This window comes from Dipodomys ordii, unplaced genomic scaffold, assembly GCF_000151885.1.
Source record: "Dipodomys ordii isolate 6190 unplaced genomic scaffold, Dord_2.0 Scaffold127, whole genome shotgun sequence".
Lineage (NCBI taxonomy): Eukaryota > Metazoa > Chordata > Mammalia > Rodentia > Heteromyidae > Dipodomys > Dipodomys ordii.
Window position 1 is genome coordinate 351,013 of NW_012267343.1, and position 16,984 is coordinate 367,996.

Consider the following 16,984-nt stretch of genomic DNA (forward strand, 5'->3'; position numbering starts at 1 on the left):
TGAATCCCAGGAATGCAAAGTCTATGAAAACAGATCTAATCTCTCTCAATCATCAATGAATTCCCCAAAATACATATTGAATTATGAATGGTAAAAGAAACATAGGCTTTGTTCTCAAAGAGCTACATTCAAATCTTAACTATGTAAAAACAGTATGAATATAGGGGAGACATTTTATTTCTCTGAGCCTGTTTCTACATCTATAAAATGGAACAATAATGCTAATTTTATTGTTGATCATGTGAAATAAAATATGAGAAAGTGACTGGCAACACACATTAGTAGCTGTCTCCTCTCCACAAGAACAGAGCATGCAGAATTTTCTCTTGTATTTGCTTTGTTTGGTTCAAATAATATTGTAGCTACATTCCCTTCTTTTCCCATCATTAATTCTAGCTTTGGACAAGTTTATGGAAGGCAGCAATTGTGTGTATCATTTATCAATCAGGACATATGTTAAACAAATGCAACACAGTTTTTTGTCCTCAATGCATTCAAAAAAGATTTTACATGCAAATCTGCATCATGTCACTGCAGCATGACACAGATATGCTCTGATTTGGAAAGAAAGCCAACTTATATGTGAAACAAAAAGGGATTATATAAACAGAGAGAGGATTAGCTCAGCATTTTGAAGTTATGAACCTGAAAACTCCATGGACAGCTTGTAAGCTGGAGGAAGGAAATGTTTAGTTAGAGTTATTTATTTAATATATACACCAGATGAGATAAAGAAATTTAAAAGACAATGTAACTCACACTTTCTCACTCTGTCCCTATAAATATGAACCTCTCTGCTGCAGTGCTTGTTAAGCTTTTTCAAAAGCCAGAGAATTTCAACCTGGAAAAATGGCAAAGATATTTTGGAGATATATTCCAACTTCCTAAGAAAAAATTATGCTGTTACTACCTCCTCCTACCATAGAAGATGCTTTGGTAGCCAATCAGGTACTTCTTTTGTGAATACCATTTGATATTTAATAACAGAAGTGGCTGGCTCTGAAAAGCAATCTGCCTGATGAGGTCTTCAAGCTGTGTAATTAGGAGGCTATTCCCTAAATTGGCCTACAGTGCCTATGGGATTAGATGAACAAGACAAAAAGGCCATAGCGGGTTCAGAGAGGCCAGTAAGGGAAAGAGCGGTGTTTCCTCTTTCATCCATTTCCCTGTTCCTCAGTAACCTCATGAATGAGTGTTCCCTTCCAACAACCTAAGGGCAAGAATTCATCCATCAAGGAAAATTTATGGACTACTTCTAAGTATCAGCATTGTAGTTTCATTCATTGTGTTTGATACTAGACACAATGAAAAAGCTAGACACTTTAACAGTAGACCTTGGGTATCATAGATATATGGTTCTAAGGAGACCACCAATGAGGAAAAACGACAAATGTTCAGTATGCAGAGTTCAGAACTCTAAGATTATTCAAATTTACCTGTATGTACAGTAGGTCTGGGAATCTATAACTTGAAACTTTTATGTTGAGTGTTGATGGCTCACACCTGGAATTCTAGCTACTCAGGAAGCTGGGATCTAAGGATCACAGTTTGAAGACAGATTAGGCAAAAAAGCCCTCCAATTAATCACCTGAAAGCCAAAAGTGGAGCTGTGGTTCAAGTGGCAAAGAGCTACATTTGAGCATTTTAAAAGCTCAGAAACAGAGACCAGGCCCAGAGTTCAAGCCCTAGGACTGGCACACACATACAAAAAAATTATTGTTGCATACATAAATACTACTCACCAAAAACTAAATCTTATTTCATCTTCATCTTGAATACTGCTGATGCTTGATTTATTTCCCCATAATGCCAACTAATTTCCACTAAAGACGAATCTAAAATGTTCACTCTATCACTTAAATTAAGCACAACATACGCCCTTGGCAGCTTGAGAGGATTATCATTAACGTTTACTTTATTTGGGGGGCACCATTTGCCTTTTGGGAGACCTATTTTAGTGGCAGGGAACCAGGAGAACACATTGATTTTAACATAACTTATGGTAATGCCTGATTGAGAACTTGAGTCAACTCAGCTGCATAAAGCATGTGAAGAAATTTACATTTATTTATTTTTCTAGCACCAAGGCTCAAACTTTAGGCCTTGTGCTCTCACTCAGATGATGTTCATGGCTGGTACTCTACCACTTGAGTCTTTTCTCTAAAATGGCATTTTGCTGGTTAATTGGAGATCAAGTCTCATGAACTTTCTTGCCTGGGCTGGCTTTGAACTATGATCCTCCAAATCTCAGCTTTCTGGGTAGCTAGGATTACCAGTACCAGTGGAAATGTAATTGTTTACATTTCTTTTTTCTTTTTCTTTTCTTTTTTTTTTTTGGGGGGGGGGGTAGTGGGGCTTGAACTCTGTGCTTAGGCACTATCCCTCAGCTCTTCAGCTCAAGGCAAGTGCTCTACCACTTGAGCCACAGCACCACTTCCAGTTTTCTAGTGGTTTATTGGAGATAAGAGTCTCACAGACTTTCCTGCCCAGGCTGGCTCTGAACCTTGATCCTCAGATCTCAGCCTCCTGAGTAGCTAGGATTACAGGCATGAGCCACTGGTGCCCGCTTCTTTTGCTTTTTTCTATTTACTGATTTACCTTGTATCACACTTGGTCAAAACTAGATGTAATAAATTCATGCCAAGAGCTAGTGGCTCACTCACACCTATAATCTTAGACACTCAGGAGGCTGAGATCTGAGGATTGAGGTTCAAAGTCAGCCCAGACAGAAAAAGTGCATGAGACTCTTACCTCTAATAAGCTACTCAGAAAAAGCTAGAAGTGGTGCTGTAGCTCAGGTGGTAAAGTACAGCCTTGAGCACAAAGGAGGCTCAGAGACTGTGCCCAGGCCCTGAGTTCAAACCCCAAAACCAACAAAAAAAACAAATGTATTAATTCATGAATCAGACTGAAAGCATGGCTGAAATGGTAGAGCATCTACCTAGCAAGCATAAAGTCCAGAGTTCAATCTCCATATCACAAGAAAAACAAAAACAACAACAGAAAACCCACAAAACTGTGACAAAGGTGTAGTTATTGTAGTATAGTCCAAGCTTACAATTTAGTGAAAGTGAAAAAGGAGGAGAGTTAAACTAGGTAGATTAGGGAAGGCTTCCTTGAAAAAGTGACACTGCTGTAGTGATCCAAAATATGAGTAGCAATTAACCAGCCAAACGTGTTCCAAACTGTACAAACAATATATGAAAAGGCCCAAAGGATGCAATGGGAGTAAAGTTTAAAGTATGCAATGGGATTTGTTATTTTAAAGAACTAGAAGGCCAGTGTAGATACAGCAGTATACAAACAAGATTGGAAAAAAATGACAGGCCAAATCATGTAAATTCCAAGTCCACAGTACTTTCAGATTCTTGATCTTGTATCTTTAATTTCTCAAAGATTACTTGAATACACCATTAAACCACTTAAACTTAAAACATAGACTTAGCAATGATGTAATCCAATACATCCTTTTACAAATTAACTGCAGTAGATAGAACAGAGTTGGGCAGTGGTAACTAATAGCAACCCAGTAAGTATACCTAGCACATTTGCTACAAGAAGCCTCTGGTTTGAAAGTTTGTTTACAGCAAGGACTTTCCCCCTTTACAGATACTAAGTTTGTCAAATCTTGTACATGTTGAACTTTGGTCTAAGTCTTTGAGATAGAGAATAAGAAGATCTTACTTTATATTAGCATATGAGGAAATACAGGCCCAGAGAGTTAAACTACTTGCCCAAGTTCTAACAACCAATTAGAGCTAGGGATGGGACCAAATTTCAGACCCTATAGGACACCCAAGCTAGGCCAATTCCTACTGGACCAATAAGGAAGGATCTGGTGTTAGAGACGTAGCTCAGTTGGTAGAGCCCTAGCTAGTAAGTGAAAGCACCAGGTACTGAGTTTAAGTCCCAGTCTTGGACTTAAAAAAAAAAAAAATTAAGGAAGAATCCAATTACCCTCCTCAACTAGACTTAATACCACACAGCCTAAAATAAAGGTTATAATTGATTTAATGCAATTTACCCTCTGATCTTGGAAGCAATGTACTCTGTTCAATATTCTGCAATGGTCAGTCTGAAAACAGTCTAGTTTAAAAAAGAATGTGAAATCTTTGGAGTGTCTCCTTCAAATACTAATAGAGAAATCACAAATTGATGGCACTCAGGCTATATATGTCCTATTAAAATGTTTTATTTGTCTCACAGGTTTTTCTTGGTTTTTGTTTCCATTTTTTGTCAAAACCAGGATTTGAACTTAAAAGTCTTTTTTTTTCTTGCTTCTTTGTTTAGTACTCTCTTTTGCCAAGCCTCCAGCCCTCCTTTTTGCTGTTTATTTTGGAGACAGTCTTACAGACTTTTCTGCCCAGGCTGGCTTCAAATTGTGATTTTCTTGACCTCAGACTCCTGAGTAACCAGCACCTGACTTTATCTCAAGGTTTTCAAAAAGAGAAGTGATTACTTGTAGATTTATAGGCACATTCTAGCTACTACAAATGAGGGAAAACACACAACCTTTATTTGTCTGGGTTTGGCTTACTTTGCTTAATATAAAATTTTCCAAGTCTATTTCTTCATGAATGGTACAATATCATTCTTTCTGATGGATGAGTAGAATTCCATTGTGTATACATACCACATTTTCTTGATCCATTAGTCTACTACAGGGACATGATAAATTATACAGGTCTCTAGGCATTCATACATAGTAAGAGCAAAGGAGGATATTCTTAGGAGAGGAACACAAAGATGCAATACCTATGTGCAGCTGATCATATAAAATAATATTCATCGAAACGAATTCTGAAATGGAAACAAGAGGGCTTTTCTTTCTTTGTTGCTGTTTTTGTCTTCTTTTTGTCTTGTTTATCTGTCTTTGGGAGGGAAGGGGGCACAGAAATGGTGGGACAAAGGGTGAACAAATGCAGCAGTGGTACTCACTAGACACTATGCTGAAAATGAATTATACAATGTGTGGGCAGGGAGGGGTGGGAAAAACTGGAAGAGAGCGAGGGAAGAAGTGACATTGTCCAAAAAGAAATATACTCTATCTTACATAACCACTTATCACCTTTATAGTAATAATAAAAAATGCATGAAAGGAAAAATAAATAAATAAAAGGAAAAGTGAATTAGTCATCAATACTTAGCAAACAAAGATATACAAAAATTTGAATTATGGCTCTTCTAGAAATAGAATTATAGTATCTGACCTACATCTGTATGTGGCAATGTTCATCTGTAGGGGCTGGGCAAGCTATCCCCTCAGACAAGGCACAGGCTATCCAGGTATCTAAAGTCCCAGAACATCAGCCAGATCCAATTACTGCATCTCCATTATTGTTTTTCTTAAATGAAGCTATATAAATATTCAAATTACTCACATATAGCCTTTATCAGATAAACAATTTAGAAACAGGACAGAGCTTTGTTCATTCTAAGTTCCCTTTGGTGAGTAAATCTCTACTCTTCTTTCATCCCAAGCTGAAGAGAATAATTCTTCCTGACCCATTCCTTTATTCCAAAAGAGACCGTGGAGAGACCCTTTCAGCAAAACCAACTAACCTCTGGAAAGCTGGCCATATTCACCAAAATCAACTGTGGTGACTTCATGGATATCTGGCCAATCTGGTTTAAAGTAAGCTTCCCATCAGCAGTTACCACAGTAATATTATCAAGGGATCCTAAAAAAAAATAAAAAAATAAATTATCAAGTTTCAGAATTCCAAAGGACCTTAAGAGTCATGTCTAAGTTCCTACTTAATTTGGATTCAACAAACATTCAGGCATACTAATGTGATACAACTGTTTAAGGGTATTGTTTAGAAGTGTCACATGACAGAGAGATCTTGACTCACTTACTGAAATAGGTTGGGATTCCTTGCTAGCAACCATTCTCATTTACTTGAATTCAAGGGGTTTTCTTTGATATAGAATTTTCAGAGCTGAGAATGAAGAGTAGAATCACCCTTCTAGCAACATTTACTAGTTACGAAACATCATTCAAGTTACTTTTTTTCTGTTTTGATCTTAATTAAGAAAAAAAAACTACCTTACAGAATTAAAGTTAAAGTTTGAAGCTAAAAGACTATAAATAAATAAAAATGCTAAATAAAAATGACCAGGTATATAACCAATACCAAAAAATAAGCACTGAAAAGATATCTTATCCTGTTTAGTTCTCATAACTCCTTGTTCACTATACTACCACCACCACTTTTCAAGGAGACTTGAGAAGGATAAATGGGCCAAGATCATAGTGCTAACTTAAGGAAAACCAAGAACTAAGTTTCAATTCAGGTATGCTTAATTCTGATTTCAATCAAGGTTCTTTCCCTAACATGAGTAGAACACAAATTTGCCTTGCATCAGAATCATGCAGGAGCTTTTAACATTAGATTCCGGGACCCCATCTCAGCAATCCTGATTTGGGAAGGGATCTGGTAAATTTTTTTAAATTCACCACATAATTCTAGCACACAGACAGGCTATTCCCTCTGCCACTTTTGATTCTGGTGTTGAGATGCTCTCCTGAAGCAAGCCCATTAACCAAAAAAGAAGGCAAGAAAATGAGAGAGGGAGGGTAGGAGCAAGACACAATGCTATACGCCTACAATCGCAGCCCTGGAGAGACTAAGGCAGGAGAACCAAGAGTTCTAGGCCAGTCTGGACAGCCAGACCCTGTCTAAAACAAAACACCTATTAATGCTTTGCTGTTATCCCAGATCTGACCTTTTTCCACATCCTAATTCTAGAAAACCTTAGGCAAAACTTTCAGAAACTGAAGAAGGTAATCACTAAAGCTACAGCTACAGAAGGTACATTATTCAGACTCCCTGATTTCCTATCCAACTGAAACTAGCAGAAAAGCCTTACCATCCATAGCAGGAACCACTCACGATGGCTCATTCAGACAAAGAGAAAGGGCCTGTGGAATCTCTTATACAAACTGGAGTTATCCTGTAGTATTATAATAATGCTGCACCACACTATGCTCCAAAGATCTGATTTGAAGTACTCAACCAGATTCAATGTCAAGATAAAAGGTTATTGACATTACTAGAAAAGTCTAACTGTGACAGTCCAGGAGGTATAATGATCAAAGTCCCCACGATTCTAAAGAACAAAAACCTGAGTTCAAATACCTATTCTGTTACTTCTAGATTGTGAGATCTGGGTGGATCTCTCCAACCTCACGGGCCTTGGTTTCCTCATCTCTAAAATGAACATAAACATTGTATTAAAGAGTTCTTAAGAGGATTAAATAAAAGAGTATTGGAAAAAAGATACATAAATGTGTCCCAATAGTATTTACTGTTATTACTTCTTGACATTTTTCTACATTTTAATCAAACTAATGTAGTTGTAATTTCTCTAACACAGTGTCCTCTCTTGCCTCAGGATAATTATCTGCTCAGATAATTTTCAATTTTTTTAATACTCAGCTATTAGTAGCATCTAATCTCATAAATATGTTTGACTTTCTCAGACCCCTAATGTGAGTCCCCATTCTACAAATAATGATGATACCTAAATTTACTGAACACTTCCTATGGGCAACATATCATGCTGAAGACTTTCTACAATGTATTTGCTCTTATTATCAAAAATGATAATGATGGTTATTACTTCCACCACTTTATACATGAGTAAGTTGCCCAAGATCACAACAGCTCTTTAATAATAGAGCCTGAATTCAAATCTAGATCTTACTATCTCCAAGCCATGGTCTTGCCCATTCTGCTTTGTAGGTGGTATAAACATGATGGTTTACTTCTCTGCCCCTTTATATATGGTCCTAGGCTCTTAGAAGTGGAAATAATGTTTTCTCTCTGTAGCTACAGCACATATTAAAGTAACTACTACAGATTAAGTGCTCAATATTGCTATAGTGACTAAATGAAAGGAATGGATAGATGAAAGGAAATGAGAACAGAAAAGGATAAAAGAAATCTGTAACTTAGACAACTGTTAAAACCTGTCAACTATCTTGGAAATAGAAATTTAGACACATAGAAGTGTAAAAGGAAAAGTGCCTGCTGGTTCAGATAGTAATGAAATACGATATGAAAGAATCTAGCTGAGCTTAGCCTGTTTCACCCAGTTTCTTCATGGTCCCAAGTTCTACACAGAACATTACATAAACATAACCCAAAGAAAAAGAAGCAAAGAGGAAATACCAAGGGTAGGCCTTTTGAAAATGGATCTTAATTTAGCCTTCCTGATTTGCCATAAGATCCCTTGCCACAGAAGTTCCAACAAAGGCAATTCAGTATGCAATTGTGGTGGTTGGTTCCCATTCCTTAAATCCATATCGACATAATGCATCAAATCCTTTTCCCTCAATCTGTCCCCAGCGAGAATCTCCCTCAGCCCCATTCCTGCCCCTCATTTTCTCAGAGGTTAACATTTAACAAATTACACTCCCAACCTCTTTCCAGGCCCATCATCTTTTTAAGTTCAACAAGAGTGGAGTTTGCTGGCTAATTTTAAGTATCACATTTCTCCCCAAGCTCCTCTCAAACTGCTCTCTGGTTTCGGCTGCAGAATGTTAACAGGCCAGAAAGCACATGGGAGACAGAGCACTTTATCAGTTTCATACCTAAAATAATAAGCAAGTTTAAAGTAAACAGCTGAGAGAGATTGAATGGCACACTCTACTGTCAGCAAAAGCACAAATGCCCCAGTCTAAAGGTTGACAAATGCTGGGAATAGTTTCCTAGTTTCACACTGAATCTCATCTCTGAACTCACAATGTTTCTGATAGTGTTTAGAATGAAGTTCTATATTTTTTACTTGGCTCTCTTAAGAATGAGTTCATTAAGTATTTTCTATTTCATGAAGTATTTTATATTTCCCTTACAAAGTTCCCCAATCAAGACTTGAGTGGGAGCAGCCAAAGCTCCCACAGATAACTTCAGAGGGGGTCCCAGGCTTAACTATAGGATGATGACAATTTGCAAAAGGCCAATTTAACAGCAATTGGATTTTTCCTGCCTGCCTGCACCATTAGCTGACAACTCACTTCTCCATCACATCTGCAAACAGTTCTTCTGGACTGTTCTGACATTTCCCACTTAGAAAAGCTGCTTTCAGGAAGCTATTAACCCAGAAGAAATCTTCCTGGTCAAGCTCAGGGGTACAGAAAGGCCTCAGGTGGACAGCTCTACAGCCATTTAATTCTCTGTAAGGGATAACAACTGCCAAATAAGACAAATTGGAAAAGGCAGACCAAGGTATCAGACCCGTGAACCTAAATAGATGTGTTTACAGTAGTAATAAAATTCCTTTATTTCCTTTTTTTTCCTCCTTGGTGGAACTGATGGCAACATGCTTGCTAGGCAAGTGCTCCTCCACTCCTTGAGCCAGGCCCCCAGCCCGTTTTGATTTGGTGGTTTTTGAAATAGGGCCAATCTGGACAGTGATCTTCCTATTTACACTTCCCTGTATAGTTGGGATAACAGACATATACCACCACATCCAGTTTTATTGCTTGAGATGGAGTCTCACGATACTTTTGTCTAGACTAGCCCCATGACTCAATCCTCTCCATCTCTGCCTGTCAAGTAACTGCTAATTTTTGAGAACAATGACCACCATTATTGTTTTTTATTGTTCCTAGTTCCTTGTGCATAAGCACAATCCCTAGTTCACCTTAGGCTTGCTTACTGCTAAGTAGTGTTAACTATGTGCCAGATATTGTGCTGTTGCACTAAACCTCCATTATTTTAACACTTACTCCCAAACTGTAAGGTAAGAATCAGACAAGAAAATAAAGACCTGAAAAGTAACTACCCATGGTCACCAGAAAGTCAGTCAGTCAGTGCCAAAGCTAGAACTAAGACTCAACCAAAGCCATGTTCTTTCCACTACAGCCCTCCCCAAAACACTGATTTGGTCACTAACCTGGTGAGGTCCTTATGTTGAGGGTCTTATTGAAGTTGTCCTTGAGTGCTTCCGTCACAGACTTCATTTCTTCATCTACCTCTTCCAAGTTAATTATATCCTCCACCAAGGCTATGTTAATGTTTACTCTGGTCTGGGATTGTCCTTTCCCTTTAGCTAGAAAGTCAGCATTCAGTAAATAAAAGAACAGTAGCATGAACAGGATCCATAAGCATTGGTGAAGGATAGCCTACACTGTGTAGGTGAAAATGCCTAGTGCTAGAAGACTAAATTATAAAACACTCTCTGTGACACACACACACACACACACACACACACACACACACACACACACACACACACACACACACACACACACAACCCTGTATTTCCTTATTGCTAAGTAGGTACCTAGCATTGTGTTATACACTGCTCAGATATCAATGAGGGCACAGGCTTTGTAAGTAAACACTCCAGTTAAAATCCTGCAATATAACCTCAGGCAAGTTACTCTACCTTTCTGAGTATTACATTCCCTACCTGTAAAAGAGAAGTACTAAAATCTATATTGCTCTAAAAATATAAATTAAGTCATTCAAACACCTCAAGAGTCTTATATACATCACAGGGGATCCATAAAGGAACTAACACTTTATTTTTCAAAAAAAAATGAAATTGTAAGAAAGGTAAAGTGACTTGCCTAATATCAAAGGAAATGATAAAGTCAGGATTTGGTCTAATTTTACACCCATGAATTCCCAATAGACCATCTCCATAAAATCTAATTGGAGACAGAGGAAACACATCAGTACATTTAAAAATGAATATTAAGACAAGGTTATATACAATAATGAATGGCTGATACATGCAAAAACAGCAATAGTTTAGAGACATTAGACACTATCAATAATAATAATAGCTTTTATTTTAGAAAGTCAGCATTGAAAATTGGATTTTATGTCTAAACCATCATACTGATTTTTCACATGTATGGAATACAAATTCTCTTACATTTCTTTATGGAGGTAGGGAAAGAAAAAAATTGAAATGAGGGCTGGAAAGGTGGCTCAGTGGTAGAGTGCTTGCCTCGCATGCATGAGGCCTTGGGTTTGATTCCTCAGTACCACATAAGCAGAAAAAGCTGAAAGTGGTGCTATGGCTCAAGTGGTAGAGTGCCAGCCTTGAACTGAAGAGCTGAGGGACAGTGCTCAGGCCCAGAGTTCAGGCCCCATGACTGACAAAAAAAAAAATTGAAATGAATATCTATATATAATATTACACTGTTCATGCAACAAAAACTAGACTCATGAAACAAATATCTATAGCAAGTACTATCCTGGGTTATATCTATAAAGCATATTCTAATTTCCAATGCAATTTCAAGGGCATACTTTTACTTCATATTCAAGATAGCTCTCTAAGGTAGGAAAATAGAGACTATTATTATACCCAGTGTACAGATAAGAAATCTGAAGTACATGTCATTTAAATGTCTTAACCAAAGTAAGTAACCAGTAAGCAGCAAAGTGATTTTTGCTGTTTTTTTAAAACACTGGCTCAAGCCTGTAATCCTAGCTACTCAGGAGGCTGACCTCTGAGGATTATGGTTCAAAGCCAGGCCATGAAGGAAGGTTTGTGTGATTCTTAGCTCTAATTAACCATCCTAAAGCTAAAAATGTAGCTGTGGCTTAAGTGGTAAAGTGCTATCCTTGAGTAAAAAAGTTCAGGGACATTGCACAGGCCCTAAATTCAAGAATCAGAAAACAAACAAACAACAACACTGCTGTACCATCATGCTGGAACCCCTATTGCTCCTGAATTAACAAACTAATGAATTAGAATCTTTAGAAATAATTAAAAATATCAATTTGAGGTTCAGAAATACAAATCAGAAATGGGATAATAAAAGCAAACCCATAGCTAAGCTTCTTGCAAATAAAGAAAATCAAGGACATAAAAATCTTGAAAAAGACCAGGAGAAAATGAACTCTTCAAAAGAATTGCTAGCTATAGGCCTAGCTGCCTATAATCTCAGGAGGCTAAGATCTGGGGATCACAATTTGGAACTACCTAGCACAGAAAAGCCCCTGAGACTCTTATCTCCAATTTACCAGCAAAAAGCTAAAGGTAGAGTTGTGGCTCAAGTGGTATAGAGCCAGTCTTGAGCAAAACAAGCTAAGGAATAACGTCCAGCTAAAAAAAGAAAAGAAAAAGAAAAATTTAGAATGCTTTCTAAGTGCTATAAACAATGGAAATGATACCTTCAACTTTAGACTTTTTAAATCAAGCATGCATGTTAAAAATATAAGTAGGCATATTAAAGATATACTCATCAACATTAGACTGGATAATGGTAAGAATAAAATACTATATTTTCCTGAGGAAGAATCATCTATAGCTACAGAGAATTTAAATCAATCTCACAAATATAATGCTGAGCAAAGAGGCCAGACACAAAAATACAACTGTATGGTAAAAATCCATAGACAAGAACAGATGCTGAACAGTATAAAATAGACAAAAACTAATCCTTGCCACTAAAAGCTGAATAATAATTACTTGCAAAGAAAATATACTTATTAGATGTGTTTAATGTGCTAGAGTATTCTCTCATTATTATCATTATCTGCAGTACATTTGACCATATCTATGACCTCATATGACAGGCAAACATTCTACCACTGAAATACATTCCTAGTTCCTACTTAATTTCTTTCTTTTTTATTTATTTTTTTTTTAGACCAATCTCACTATGTGGCTCAGGATAGCCTTGAACTACGTAGTCCAGGTAGCCTTAAACTCAGTGTCCTCCTACCTCCTATCCTTAAGGTGGTACAGATGTATACCACTGATTTGGATATTGGTTAGACAAAGTGATTTCAGTTTGTGCGAGTCATATGATAGCTGTATTTTCCTAAAATGCTTTTTTTTATTTTTTTTTGGTCGGTCATGGGGCTTGAACTCTGGGCCTGGGCGCTGTCCCTCAGCTCTTCAACTCAAGGCGAGCGCTCTACCACTTGAGCTACAGCGCCACTTCCGGTTTTCTGGTGGTTTATTGGAGATAGGAGTCTCACGGTCTCTCCTGCCCGGGCTGGCTTTGAACCGCAATCCTCAGATCTCAGCCTCCTGAGTAGCTAGGATTACAGGCGTGAGCCACCAGCGCCCGGCGTGCTTTTTTTTATTTCTATAAAAAGGTAAAAGGAAATTAATTAAGGGCAACTATCAAACTTAAACAAAAGAGAATATATGTCTTCTAACTCAACAGAGATACAAAAGAAACAAAGAAATAATTAGCAAAGATACTAGATTATTAATGGAAAGAAATAAAAAGATGGGGCTGGGAAGGTGGCTCAGTGGTAGAGCGCTTGCCTTGCATGCATGAGGCCCTGGGTTCGATTCCCTAGCACCACATAAGAAAAAAAAAGCCGGAAGTAGCGCTGTGGCTCAAGTGGTAGAGCGCTAGCCTTGAGCTGAAGAGCTGAGGGACAGCGCCCAGACCCAGAGTTCAGGCCCCATGACCGGAACCAAAAAAAGAAAGAAATAAAAAGATAATCGCAGACATAGAGAAAATTCAAAATTACTAGGATAAAAATGTAAACACTCAACAAACACAATACATATAAATCCTAAATACAGGCTCAATAAATGTTGCAAGATAGATACAGATTATATACTAAGCAATGTATACTCAAACTATATATCAATAGCAAGCAGGCCTCATACCAAAATTCCAAAAATGGTTTTGAGTTACCATATTAATCAAAGATGGGCTAGGGATGTTGCTGAGTGATAGATCACTTGCCTAACATGAGCAAGGTCATAAGTTCAATCCCCAGCATTGCAGAAAAAGTCAGGGAGGGGAGATAAGAGGTGCAGGGAGGAGATAATCTCAATAAATGTGGTAACATTTGACTTAAACTAATTTAAAATTTAAAAGGGTTTTGTTGTATGCTTGTTTTGCTAAAAAAAAATCTTTTTCCCCTTTTGTCAATACAAGCTTTTTCACTCATAGCTAGCACTCTACCACTTGAGCCACACACCCAAGTCTAGCCTTTTCTATTGGTTAATTGGAGATGCAGTCTTATGAATTTTTCTGTTGGGGATGGCTTCCAACTTTGATCCTCAGATCTCAACCTCCTGAGTAGCTATGATTACAAGCATGAGCCACCAGCACCTGATTGCTAAATATCTTTTAGCAAATAAGGATAGAAGATACTTGCTTATGCCAGATGCCCGTGATCCCAACTACATAGAAGGCATAGTGTAGCAGATTTGCTATCTTAGGCCATCCCCAAGCAAAATATTCAAGATGCTATGTGAAAAATAACTAAAGCACATATAGCTCAAGTGGTAGAGCACCTAACTAGCAAGTGGAAAGCCCTGAACTTAAACAATACCATCAAAAAGAAAAAAGAAAAAAAATTCCTGAGCCATACACTTGAAATTTAGATATCTACTACCCAAATTCTATTAGATATATATATATATATATATATAGTACACACATACAAGTATATATGCTGTAGCTCAAAATAATTTTTAAATATATCAAATACAAAAGTAACAAAAATGTTACAGTACCCCATAAACATATTTGACTAAAAGATTGTGCAAATTCTTCTGGAAAAAGTTGACAGTATGGTTATAAATTTCATAAGGAAGATTAAAAGGCTGAAAAGAAAATTAAAAAATATATAATGAGGGGAAAGATTTGACTCAATAAATTCAAGATTTTGTGACAGTGATTCAAGCAGTCAGGAATTAAATGCAGAGAGAAAAAGTAGTTCAACAAACACAAAAGCTCAGGAACAATACCATACATATAAAGAAAAGAGGAGTCATTGTAAACCTGGATGAACTACATATGGTATAAAACAACTTATGACTGATAATAATAGAAAAGAAACTTAAAACTAGTGTTTTAATTCACACCATATTCAGATATAAACTCTCTCGGGACAGGAAATATTAATTGAAAAAGCCACTGACCAAGATATATTTATAAACTATTTTGGTGAACTTTGTACAACTACTTAAGTATAATAATAAAAAGAAAAAAGGTACAGTTGTAAAAAAAAAACAGTGAGGTGCACTCTAAATTATAGAAATGTGAACTGTATCTCAATAAAACTGTTTTTTAAAACAAAAAAAGAAAAAAGGCATAAAAAGCATAAATGACAAAGGAAAAAGCTGAAAAACATAACAACATGAAAACTTATATCCAGCAAAAACACCATAAACACAGTAAAAAAGAAAAAGATAACTTATAACACAATCAACAAAAGATTAGTATCCCTAATATAAAAAGAATGATAAATCTAAAAGAAAAAGAAAAGCAACTTTTTAAGGAAACTTAAAAAAAAAAAAAAAAAACCTGAACAGCCCACTGAATATGAAAAGAAGTTGGTTAGAGGCCGCAGTTCAAGTCGGGTGTCTAGGAAACTGAAATGCTGCTGCAACAAGAGGCTCAGGTTTCCAGCTCTTCCACTAACTAGACATGACCATGGGCAAATTTTTTACAAAGGTACTGGACTTTTCTCATTTGCAAAATGGTCAGATCTGGATTAACTAGGTAATTATTAAAAACCCCTTCAAGGAATAAATGATAAAGACTAATCCAGTAAACATAAGAGAACTTAAAAAATAAATATAATAAAACATATATGTCAAATGTTATTATTGAAGCACTCTTAACAGAATGTAAAGTCTTCTGACCATTCATCATCTTTCAGTAATTAACAGCATGAAACCAGAAAAGGACAGTGAATAGGAAAATATTAGTGTCATATCTGTAACACCACCCTTGAGCATGGACTACCTGACCCACTACTACAAATTCTTATTCATGCATCCAACAAACGTGTGGAATATATACCATGAGTCAGGCCCTGGTGGTGGGTGCTAAATAACAACAACAAAAAAAAAAAAAGACTACCTTTGTTGGGTTCAACATGGGAGACCATAAGAAACAATAATTTCACAAGTGACTAATTAATTAATTAATTACTGCTGTTCTAAGTGCATCAAAGGTAAAATAACAGTGTGCATGAGTGCAGGTAACTCGGGACCTGACCTACTCTAAGAGGTCAGGGAAGGCTTCCCTAAGGAAGTGCTATTTTAGCCGAGACCTGTGGTACATCAAAATCTCATTCTTAGATGACAAAAGCTATTAAGATCATCCATCTACATCCACAGTTCTAATACTCCTTTTACCCAAAAACCTCCTGCTTTTAATTATGCTTCCACCATGTATCTTCCTTCTAGGAGAGAAGATGATGATGCCTGTCACAAGCATTCCTGTTTGGTTGATACTTAAACCTCTAATTCTAAACCTGAAAGAATAAGTTAGGTATGTTCTGAGCCACCAAGAAATAAATGAGGCAGCATAGTAAAAGAAAAAAGGATCTGGGTTCACACACAGTCTCTTGTTATTGAGACCTTTCAAGCAATTCAACTGAACTGTCCAAGACATAATTTCCTTGTGTGGACAGGAAAGAAATTCAGTGTATCTTTGAGATCACAGACAGTTTATAATTCCTGGGTCAAACATAAGAAAGGGGAGGGGAGGTCATATGTCTATACCTTTGGCTTTCTTAGTGGCAAAATGTCGAACTGGTACAACTGTACAGGCCATGTACTGCCTATGGTCAGGTTGTCTGCCACTCATTGTCTTCACTGTGATTTCTGAAATAGGTCTGGTCAAAGTTGTAAGGTAACTGCAAAATGCAGGATGGATCAAGCGGAAACACTTTAATCCCAAGGCCATGACAGAAGACAATCCTTGTGAATATCCACTAGAAAGAAGACAAAAAAAGGAGATCTAAGTAAAAGAAACCATAGTTTAGAAAATTCTTACCAATTATCAACAAGTGGGACCAGACAATGTAGATCTATTATGTCTAATATTCCAATAACTGTAGACAAAAAAGACTTGCTTCACTTTATAAAGATAAACAAATTGAGGCACACAGTGATTTAAGTAACTTTCCCACAGCCTACAGGACACAGAACCCCAGTTCTTTCTATTGCACCAAAATGCCTATTAAGCAAATGTGCAGCAGCCTAAATCTTTAAGTACTGCTAATTAAATTTTAATATAAGA

The 16,984-nt window shown here is 36.9% G+C and overlaps 1 protein-coding gene across 2 annotated transcripts in view; it reads right to left on the reverse strand.

Annotated features, from left to right (window-relative positions):
• Positions 1-16,683, reverse strand: part of Mrrf (mitochondrial ribosome recycling factor) — a 55,740-nt gene extending 39,057 nt beyond the window's left edge. Inside the window, exons 1-3 of one of the 2 annotated variants that reach the window (XM_013030200.1) lie at positions 16,465-16,683; positions 9,904-10,059; positions 5,563-5,681 (exon numbers count right to left, since the gene is read on the reverse strand). In XM_013030200.1, coding sequence (XP_012885654.1) covers positions 5,563-5,681; positions 9,904-10,059; positions 16,465-16,648 — 459 coding nt within the window. In that variant the 5' untranslated portion in view covers positions 16,649-16,683. The remainder of the gene's footprint in view (positions 1-5,562; positions 5,682-9,903; positions 10,060-16,464) is intronic. The other variant, XM_013030199.1, reaches the window with a different exon arrangement.
• Between the last annotated feature and the right edge of the window lie 301 nt (positions 16,684-16,984).